Genomic DNA, 10,689 nt, shown 5'->3' with positions numbered 1-10,689 from the left:
AAACTTCATTGGCTCTATGTCCTTTAGATTTAAAGGACCTCTTAGTCATTTTACCCTTTAAACAAGATTCGCATACAGGCAAGGATTCCACCTTTAAATCACTTAAAGAACCATCCTTTACCAACTTTTGAATCCTATTAAGGTTGATATGACCAAGCCTCAAATGCCACAAATAAGTTTCATTAGTGGGAGATAATTTTATTCGTTTGTTGGATTGAGTGTGATACAAAGAGCTGTCAACAGGTTTTAAGACATACAAATCATTATTCAAATGTCATTTGCATATAGGAGTTTTATTCAAGGAAATATCAACCACCATTTGTGAAAAATGGACAAAATATCCTTGTCTAAACAATAAAGCAACAGAAATCAAATTTCTAGTAATGTCAGGAACATAATAACAATTTCTCAAAACCAAATGTTTATTATTCTGAAAATAAAGATAAACGACTCTAACAGCTCTTGCAGATACCACAGCTCCCGTGCCAACTCTAAGAGTATGTTCCCCTTCATTGAGCTCCTTGGTTACTTAGAACCCCTGCAATGAATTGCATATATGATTAGTGGCTCCAGAATCTACAATCTAAGTATCATTAGAATCAACCACTAAACAAGACTCAATAAATGATAACTCACCACCACCTTGCTTTTTGGAAGCTAGGTATCCTTGGCAGTTCCTCTTCCAATGACCCTTCTCTCCACAATGGAAATATTTTCCTTTGGGTTTGCCATCTATTTTGACTTTCTTTGCTTTTTGCTGTGGACCATTCTTGTTGGGCTTCTTCCTCCTATTATTTCCAAATTTACCTTTCGGTTTGGAATAGGATGGTCCAACAGAAGCAACAACAAGTGCATCACCACTTTGAGTTTTAAGAACACTTTCAGCATTTTGGAGTTCCTTCATCAATTCAGTCAGGGACATGTTTAGCTTATTCATATTATAGCTAACCTTGAATTGTGAGAACATCTCAGGGAGAGTCTCAAGTGCCATGTCAACCTGAGTCTTTGATTTGATTTCAGCCCCTAAAACCTCAGCCACATTGAATTGACCGATCAATGCAAGCATATGATCCCTCACGGGCATCCCAAGTTTCATGCGCATGTTCATAATGCTCCTAATGGCTGCTTGACGTGCCTGGCATCCTTGATGCTCAAACATTTCCTGAAGGCTTTCCATGATTTTTATCGCGGTTTCCATATTCTGATGTTTTTGTTGCAACACATTTGAGATGGATCTCAAAATGTAGCAACGAGCCATCTCATCAGAACGGACCCACTTATCATAAGCCTGCCTTTGTGCAGCAGTGGACTCCGCCGTAGGCACCGAGGGACATTGTTCAGTAAGCACATATTTATGTTTCTCCGCAGTTAAGACAATCATCAAATTGCGTTTCCAATCAATGTAATTTTCCCCAACTAGTTGGTTGTTTGTTAAAAGCATGGACAGTGATAGTGAGTTTGAAGACATTTTTCTAAAATTAAAATAAATTAAATGAGCAACACATATAATAAATAAAATGACATGTGTTATGCAAAAAAAAAAAAATGCATTTGTAGACCCAAAAACTACTTACAACACAGCAATGACCTAAAACTCCAAAATCAAATTATACTCTTCTTTAGGAAAAGTAAACACGATTTATAGCTAGGCTGGGACCCTCCCACTAAATTCAATATATCTAGCATCTCATGCAATATTAATTTTGTATTGCTTGATTTTTGGCCATCAAAAATACATTGTTTGACTATTCTATAGGAATATCTCACAATGTTATTGACTTAAGTGTATACCCTTATATTGATTATTTTTCAAGTACTTAATTAATTATGTCACCTATAGGGTGATCAAAATTAATTTTACTTTTAAAAAATTATCACCATGTCGGGTCCAATCAAGTAACTGAACAGTGCAGCCCTCTTATAGGGAGACCAATGAAAATTAGCACGAGGCATACACAAATTCTTACTAATGGACTAATAAGGGAGACCATTGGCTCATATAAAATACACCCCTCACACTTAATATTTTTGAAAAATAATTTTGGATTTTATTCGATTAATAATATCCTAACTATTTTAACTCATAAAATAGTTCAATTATTAATCAAAAAATTATTTTCTATACATAAAAATAGAAAATAAATAAAATTTTGGGTTTTATCCGATTAATAATATCCTAACTATTTTAACTCATAAAATAGTTCAATTATTAATCAAAAATTTATTTTCTATACATAAAAATAGAAAATAAATAAAATTTTGGGTTTTATCCGATTAATAATATCCTAATTATTTTAACTCATAAAATAGTTCAATTATTTATTTTCTCTGATATTCCTTCATTAATTGCCTTTCGGCCTTAAAAATTATGATACAACTATTCGATAAGGTTTGTATAGATGCCTGCATTGGGGATTTTGTCCAGCTGCAATGCTCGATCTGTAATTTCAAGTCACCTGAAAGGACTGGAAAGATTTGATTAATCAAGAAAAAAAACTATCTATATAAAACAACTATAATGTACTATGTTACATCCGATGAGACAATAATCCTTGAATCAACGAGTCCCACGAAAAATTATGTATAACATATCCACCGACATGTCGATGGACAAGTGACCATTCTTTTGTGATGATTTCAAGATAAAAACCAACACTAGACGGAACAAAGGAAAACTTGGATGGACACAAGATCTTCTGTTGCTCAAACACCTAACAGCTCAACTTAAACTGATTTAAACTCAAGCCCATTAAATTTTCATAGTAAGACCCATAACTAATTTATCATAAATAAATATAAATTGATTTTCGATGTTTTAATTAGTACAATAACATTTTTTTTAACTATAATCGAATTTAATTCAAGGGGTAAGATTGATCTTTTAGCTAGGATGATTTTCTTAATTAAATTAAACAAAATATTAACAATTTATCAAGCTACCAAACAAATTTAAGTCATTCATGTTTTATAAATTTTCAATAATAATTATTAAAAGAAAATCCCGAGTGACATCGAATAATTTCTTTGAATAATAAGTTTTTAATACAAAAATAAATACTGAAATACATATAATTAATTATTGGAAAAAACAAAACTGAAAAAAAGAAACCAAATTCGATATTTGACAAAATCAAATAAGACTTAACATCTTATAAACTCCTAAAAACAAAAGACTATCTGAACATGGACGGTTTAGATACAAAAGTTATTGGCTTGAAAAAACACTTAAATAAGTCCAGATTTTTAAAATACTTTTATTAAAAAAGCAAAAGCGGTTTTAGAGTTTGAATAAATGTTAAAAAAATGATTTTTTAAATAGAAACAAAAATAGAAGCCAAAAAATCAAAATTTTTAGCTTTTAAAAAAACACTTATTTAGATTTAAATAAATATTTTTTTAAAAAACGGCTGTTGTAACCAAACATCTAAATTTCTAAAAAAAACATTTTTTTAAAAAATAATTGATTTTCTTTGATTAAGTTCCGTATAAAAATAGAAAGAATCAAAGAAATGAACATTGAGTTCCTAATTTCTGGTAAACGTCGTCGTGTCGTGTGTTGTTTTCCTTTGGTTTTTGAATTATTATTATGATGATTATTACTATTATTCCAGCATTGTGCAAACGATATTTTTCATTTTCCTCTTTTTTTCATTTCAATTTTCAAAAGTCAACAGTCAAACGAAAATTTCACCGCCGCGGCTGATCGGAATATTGGCATTCGACGGGGAGTAGCTCAGATTCATTCTCTTTCAACTCCGTCCTCGTCAAACTTGCGGATCTGCGTTGCGGCCATCTCCTCTCTGTATAAGACGCAATGAGTTTTCTCGTTTAAGAATCACATTTCAGAAATAAATTTTGCACGTAAATTTCAGGTTTTTATGTCCGGGCATTAGCTCAAATCGGCCTTTTAGTTGAAGTTAATTCTCAATGGGGTGGAGTACTAGTAAGTCGACCCTATTACCCTGGTAAACTAATTTGTTTTAAACATCAAGTTGCTTTTTACTGAGGATTTATTCCCAGATTATATATTTTCGAATAAGAGGTTTTCGCGAACTGCAGCCAATTGTTACAAGTTGCAGCTAGTTCAGCCAGTATTTTTGTGCAAAATGTCTGCACCGATTTGGTTTAATGACATATATTCAAATTTGTAACTCAGAAGGTTTCAGTAACTGGTGAATTTACAGTAAGCAACTGAATTTTAGTTTGTAAAATTAGTATGCATTTAGTAATTTCCTCTTATTATGATCGTTCTTGAACATTGGGTGAGTAAGTGGGTATCAGTGGTGCTTTTATTGCATCGGCCTATTTACAGTCAGACCCCCTCTTCCTTTTTTCTTGGAGTGACTAGGGATCAGATTAAAGCTTAGCAGCAATCTTGGCCTATTAGGTTCTACACTTGTAAAATGCTTTAAACAACCACTTGTGTCTCTGCCTGTGTTAATGTATCTGGTTGATGACAGGACTAATTGACCTGGTGTTCATATGGTTTGACATTTAAACTATTGAATGGATGTAATTATTATAATTTATTTGAACATTCCATTTCATGAATAGATTCCTGGAGATGTGGTGGTGAAACCAAAACATCACATTTTTCTAAGGGTTAGCTGCTGTAGGACATAAACATTAATTTCACTTTGATACGCTGCAGTTGCAGCCAAGTCCTGTAGGAGGGTTACAACACAGTTGTTGCTGCACTTGTGTCTTCTGTAAAGTCTATTATCTTTGTAAAGATTTTAGTGTAATGGATAAATAAAAAATGGTCTCAGTTGTTAGCTTGGCTGTATCAGCTTCCCAAATTGGGTAAAAGTGCAAACCAATAGCTGCAGAAGTAGGAATAATGGCACCTGAAATAATATTGTTTCCGTAAAGTAGAGATCCAGAAACAGGTTCGCGAATACCATCAATATCTACTGGAGGAGCAGCGCTGCCATTGTGAAAATTGATAAGCACACAATATGTGGGAAATATATGTAATATGCAGATCATTGTTTATGCAGTTTAATCTAATATATTGTTTGTACAGTTTTATTGATTACTTTTTCATATTGCAGTAAACTTGCAGTTTTAAACTAGAAACCCTATTTTGTGAATTCTAACACACGCGTCTTTGTTTGATCCTTTTTCTAGATCATGATTTGCATTATATGGATTGTTTCCAGCTGCTCCTTTTAAAACAGTTAAGGCCAACTGTTTAAGTTGAAATCTAACCTGAATAGTTAGTGATGGGACGTTTGCGGCTACAGTCTAGCATCAAGGCAATTGAAGAGGAACCTGAGGACTGTGAAACTACCTCTTCTAGTATGGCTGTTTTGGCTTGCACAATTAACTCAGAAATAGGTTCTGTATTGGCAGTAATGAGGAGGAATGTGAGATGGGGAGGTCGTTATGTTTCTGGCGATGATCAATTGGAGCATTCCCTCATTCAATCTCTAAAAACATTGAGAAGACAAATATTTTCATGGCAGCATCAATGGCAGTCCATCAATCCTTCCTTGTACCTCCAGCCATTTCTTGATGTAATTCGGTCTGATGAAACAGGTGCACCTATTACTGGTGTGGCCTTGTCGGCTGTTTACAAGATTTTGGCACTGGATGTGCTGGGTATAGACACTGTCAATGTTGAGGATGCTATGCACTTGGTAGTTGATGCTGTTACAAGCTGCAGATTTGAGGTCACTGACCCTTCATCTGAAGAAGTTGTACTAATGAAGATACTTCAGATCCTATTGGCTTGCATGAAAAGTAAAGCATCAGTTATGTTAAGCAATCAACATGTTTGTACTATTGTGAATACTTGCTTCCGAATAGTTCATCAAGCAGGAAGCAAAGGTGAATTGTTACAGCGGATTGCTCGCCACACAATGCATGAACTTGTCAGATGCATTTTTTCGCACCTTCCAGATGTTGACACAACAGAACAATCACTTGTTAGAGGAGGAAGTTCTTTGAAAGCTGAGGTGAATAATATATTTTTTCTTCTGTGAACCATCTAATAATGTTTTTTTTTTCTGAGTGTTTGCATTTTATTCTTGTGAAGGCATTATAAAAAATGTCTGTTTTGCGATTTCTGTTAGTTTACCAGTTCTAAAATGTAACGTTTCATTGTATGTATCAACGTAACTGAGAGTAGTTTATATGTTTTCGTGTGCTGATTAATTTTTTGCATGTTCTTGTGTCCGTGTGTGGATTCTATATTCATGGTGGACCTTGATTGTTTTTCTCCTCTTTTACATCGAGTGACTTATTAATTTTTTTCTTATTGTGCAGACTGCTGGAATTGATCCTGAATACAGCTTTGGTAGCAAATCTGAAAATGGCAGTGGAAATTCTGAATATGATGGCCAACTTGCCCCTGGGGTTATTAATTCTACTTCCTCTGGCCTCGTCAACATCCTGACAGATGAAAATAGTACGAGAGCTGATAATGAGAAGGATGTTGCTCCATTTGACTTGCATTTAATGACCGAGCCATATGGCCTACCCTGCATGGTCGAGATATTTCACTTTCTGTGTTCATTGTTAAATGTTGTTGAACATGCCGGATTGGGTTCTAGAGCCAATAATATAGCATTTGATGAAGATGTGCCGCTTTTTGCTTTGGGTTTGATTAATTCAGCAATTGAATTGGGTGGCCCAGCTATTCACCGTCACCCTAGACTGTTGAACTTGTTACAGGATGAGCTATTTCGTAATCTGATGCAGTTTGGGCTATCTGCGAGTCCGTTGATTCTTTCTATGGTCTGTAGCATTGTTCTCAACATGTATCAGCATTTGCGTACTGAACTGAAGCTTCAGCTTGAGGCTTTCTTTTCCTGTGTGATTTTGAGACTTTCACAAAGCCGGTTTGGAGCTTCATACCAGCAGCAGGAGGTTGCCATGGAGGCTCTAGTTGATTTTTGTAGGCAGAAAACCTTCATGGTTGAGATGTATGCGAATTTAGATTGTGATATAACCTGTAGCAATGTCTTTGAAGATCTGGCCAATCTACTGTCAAGGAGTGCTTTTCCAGTGAATTGTCCATTGTCCTCGATGCACATTCTTGCCTTGGATGGTCTGATTGCCGTGATTCAGGGAATGGCCGAGAGAGTAGGCAATGGATCTGTTAGTTCTGAACCCACTTCTGTTTATCTTGAAGAGTATACCCCATTTTGGATGGTGAAATGTGAGAACTTTGGCGATCCTGATCATTGGGTACCTTTTGCTCGCAAAAAGAAGTATATCAAAAGAAGGTTGATGATTGGTGCCGATCACTTCAATCGTGATCCTAAAAAAGGATTAGAATTTCTTCAAGGAACACACCTGTTGCCCGAGAAACTTGACCCACAGAGTGTGGCTTGTTTTTTCCGTTATACCGCTGGACTGGATAAAAATCTTGTTGGGGATTTTCTTGGAAATCATGATGAATTTTGTGTTCAGGTTCTACATGAATTTGCTGGAACATTTGATTTCAAAGACATGAACCTTGATACTGCATTACGCTTGTTTCTAGAGACTTTCCGATTGCCTGGAGAATCTCAGAAGATACAAAGGGTACTTGAGGCATTCTCAGAGAGATACTATGAGCAATCGCCACAGATCCTAGCCAATAAAGATGCTGCTCTACTGTTATCTTATTCCATTATTATGCTGAACACGGACCAGCATAATATACAGGTGAAGAAGAAAATGAGCGAAGAGGATTTCATCAGGAACAATAGGCACATTAATGGGGGTAATGATCTCCCCCGGGAGTTCCTTTCAGAGCTGTATTATGCCATCTGCAAGAATGAGATTCGCACAACACCTGAACAGGGAACTGGTTTTGCTGAAATGACTCCAAGCCGTTGGATTGATTTGATGCATAAATCTAATAAAACTTCTACATATATTGTGGCTGATTCCAGGGCCTACCTTGACCATGACATGTTTGCAATCATGTCAGGTCCAACAATTGCTGCTATCTCTGTTGTTTTCGATCACGCAGAACATGAGGATGTTTATCAGACATGTATTGATGGTTTCTTGGCTGTTGCCAAGATATCTGCATGTCATCACCTCGAAGATATTTTAGATGATCTGGTGGTATCTCTTTGTAAGTTTACAACACTACTGAATCCTTTATCTGTCGAGGAGCCGGTTCTAGCTTTTGGTGATGATGCAAAGGCGAGAATGGCAACTGTCACTGTTTTTACCATTGCAAATAGGTATGGAGATTTTATACGCACTGGCTGGAGAAATATTTTGGATTGCATCTTAAGATTACATAAGCTTGGTCTTCTTCCTGCTCGAGTGGCCAGTGATGCAGCTGATGAATCGGAAATGTCATCTGATCCTGTGCATGGGAAACCTCTAACAAACTCTCTATCTGCTGCTCATATGCAATCCATTGGCACTCCTAGGCGATCTTCTGGCCTGATGGGCCGATTCAGTCAGCTCCTCTCTCTAGATACTGAAGAGCCAAGATCTCAGCCAACTGAGCAACAACTTGCTGCTCATCAACGCACGCTTCAGACGATTCAGAAGTGCCACATTGACAGCATCTTCACAGAAAGCAAGTTTTTGCATGCTGATTCTTTGTTGCAGCTTGCGAGAGCTCTCATATGGGCTGCTGGGCGACCCCAGAAGGGCAATAGCTCACCCGAGGATGAGGACACGGCAGTTTTCTGCTTGGAATTGTTAATTGCAATTACGCTGAACAACAGGGACAGAATTGGGCTTCTTTGGCAGGGTGTGTACGAGCATATTGCTAATATCGTTCAATCAACAGTAGTGGCTTGTGCCTTAGTCGAGAAGGCAGTTTTTGGGCTTCTTCGTATTTGCCAGCGCCTGCTTCCATATAAGGAGAACCTGGCTGATGAACTTTTGAGATCACTTCAACTGGTTCTCAAGCTTGATGCTCGAGTTGCTGACCAATATTGTGAACAGATAACTCTGGAAGTCAGTCGTCTGGTGAAAGCAAATGCTACTCATATTCGATCTCCAATGGGATGGCGAACCATTGCTTCTTTACTATCTATAACAGCTAGACACCCAGATGCTTCTGAATCAGGATTCGAAGCCCTATCTTTTATAATGTCCGATGGAGCCCACTTGTCACCAGCTAATTTTGTGCTTTGCGTTGACGCAGCCAGGCAATTTGCAGAATCTCGAGTTGGCCAGACTGATAGATCTGTACATGCTGTGGATCTTATGGCACACTCAGTTTCCTGTCTGGTACGATGGGCCAAAGATGCAAGGGAAGCTATGACTGAGGTGGAAGCTGGCAAATTATGTCAGGATATTGGTGAGATGTGGCTGAGGCTTGTCCAAGGATTACGAAAGGTTTGTTTGGATCAGAGAGAAGAAGTTAGAAGCCATGCTCTTTTATCATTACAAGCGTGCTTAACTGGTGTAGATGACATTCGCCTTCCGCCTAACTTATGGCCTCAATGCTTTGAAATGGTTATATTCACAATGCTTGACGACTTGGCTGAAATTGCACAAGGAAATCCTCAAACTCAAAAGGAGTACCGTAACATGGAAGGGACCCTTGTTCTTGCCTTGAAGCTTCTGGCAACAGTGTTCCTTCATTTACTGCAAGAACTATCTCAATTGCCTAGCTTCTGCAAGTTGTGGCGTAATGTAATTGGTAGAATGGAAAGATATATGAAGCTAAAAGTTAAAAGGAGTGACAAGCATCAAGAATTAGTGCCTGAGCTTCTCAAAAGCATGCTGCTTGCCATGAAGGCGAAGGGCGTGCTCGTACCTACCAGTACTCTAGGGGGCGATAACGTTTGGGAGCAAACATGGTTACACGTGAATAAGATTTTTCCGTCTCTACAATCTGAAGTGTTCCCAAATGAAGATTCAAATCTTGGTGACTCTGGTATAAGTTCAGTCTCCAGTGAATAGCAGCATGATTCATAAAATTCAATTTTTTCATGACGCCACTCTCCTGCAATTTTTTTCCAGGTAACGACTTGCCATATTCGTTACATTTAGTATAGATGAGGTCTAAAAATGGATGATATCTGTGTTTTTTTCTTCCCTGGGTGTGCGTAGGGAATAGGATTTTGCCATATTATTGTTGCTTCTGGAGGAAATGAGTGTATTATTTCCACAGACAGCAGCACATTGCTAATATTGTACAGAGATATTGATTCTAACTATGTCTTCATTTGCGATTATGATATGTTTGAAAATTTTGGTTGTTTTCCTCGAGAAAAACTGAAGCTTCACTCAAATTCTCACACCAACCGTGTGGAAATTATTTAACTTCTGATGGTAGAAAAGTTAGAAGATTAGCAACGTGTATGATATTGTATTATATTTCAATATTTTCTTTTTAGGATTATACGTTTTTGATGGACATATGGGTCGTAATTTGAATTTTACTTTGTACGCGGAATTTATTTCATCATTTTTGTCCATTCACATCTATTTAGTTGCTTATTATTGTATGTTTAGCATAAAGTTGGGTACTTGTTGGTGTTTACTGTAAGATTCTTGCATTGAATATTACTAGTACTGGCTATTTTTGTTTGGATAGTATACATTGTCATTAAACGACGGTCATAAAATGGTAACCTGACTGCGGTTTACCCAACCTGAATCGCTGGATGGATTGTGATTTTGTAACATCATTTAAAAGTATATTATTTCCGCACACTTTTTAGTCGTAAAAAAATTTAGCCAATGCTGTTCTGAACATCAAATTAGTCGTATGCT

The 10,689-nt window shown here is 36.8% G+C and overlaps 2 protein-coding genes across 3 annotated transcripts; one reads left to right on the top strand and one right to left on the bottom strand.

Annotated features, from left to right (window-relative positions):
* Nucleotides 1–583: 583 nt before the first annotated feature.
* On the bottom strand, nt 584–1,468 carry LOC140878242 (uncharacterized). The gene has a single exon (XM_073281846.1). It carries the CDS (start codon nt 1,466–1,468, stop codon nt 584–586), a length of 885 nt encoding a protein of 294 aa, XP_073137947.1.
* Nucleotides 1,469–3,634: 2,166 nt separating this feature from the next.
* Nucleotides 3,635–10,374, top strand: LOC140881364 (ARF guanine-nucleotide exchange factor GNOM). Of its 2 annotated transcripts, none has more exons than XM_073286608.1 (3): nt 3,635–3,943; nt 5,131–5,960; nt 6,271–10,374. In XM_073286608.1, the coding sequence occupies exons 2-3, from the start codon at nt 5,226–5,228 to the stop codon at nt 9,871–9,873; spliced, it is 4,338 nt and encodes a 1,445-aa protein (XP_073142709.1). In that variant the 5' UTR covers nt 3,635–3,943; nt 5,131–5,225; the 3' UTR covers nt 9,874–10,374. The 2 variants fall into 2 exon arrangements, with proteins under 2 accessions (XP_073142709.1, XP_073142710.1); XM_073286609.1 differs by having other exon boundaries at nt 3,635–3,965.
* The last annotated feature ends 315 nt before the right edge of the window (nt 10,375–10,689 follow it).

Source organism: Henckelia pumila, chromosome 2 (assembly GCF_033568475.1).
Source record: "Henckelia pumila isolate YLH828 chromosome 2, ASM3356847v2, whole genome shotgun sequence".
In the NCBI taxonomy this organism is placed as follows: Eukaryota; Viridiplantae; Streptophyta; class Magnoliopsida; order Lamiales; family Gesneriaceae; genus Henckelia; species Henckelia pumila.
Note: the sequence above shows the minus strand (reverse complement) of the source record. Positions and strands in the feature narration are given on the sequence as shown.

Excerpts from the sequence above, each read along its gene's own strand:
- LOC140878242 (XM_073281846.1), bottom strand. The coding sequence starts at position 1,468 with ATGTCTTCAAACTCACTATCACTGTCCATGCTTTTAACAAACAACCAA.
- LOC140881364 (XM_073286608.1), top strand. The coding sequence starts at position 5,226 with ATGGGACGTTTGCGGCTACAGTCTAGCATCAAGGCAATTGAAGAGGAA. Across the intron at positions 5,961-6,270 it reads GAAGTTCTTTGAAAGCTGAG|ACTGCTGGAATTGATCCTGA; the intron begins GTGAATAATATA and ends CTTATTGTGCAG.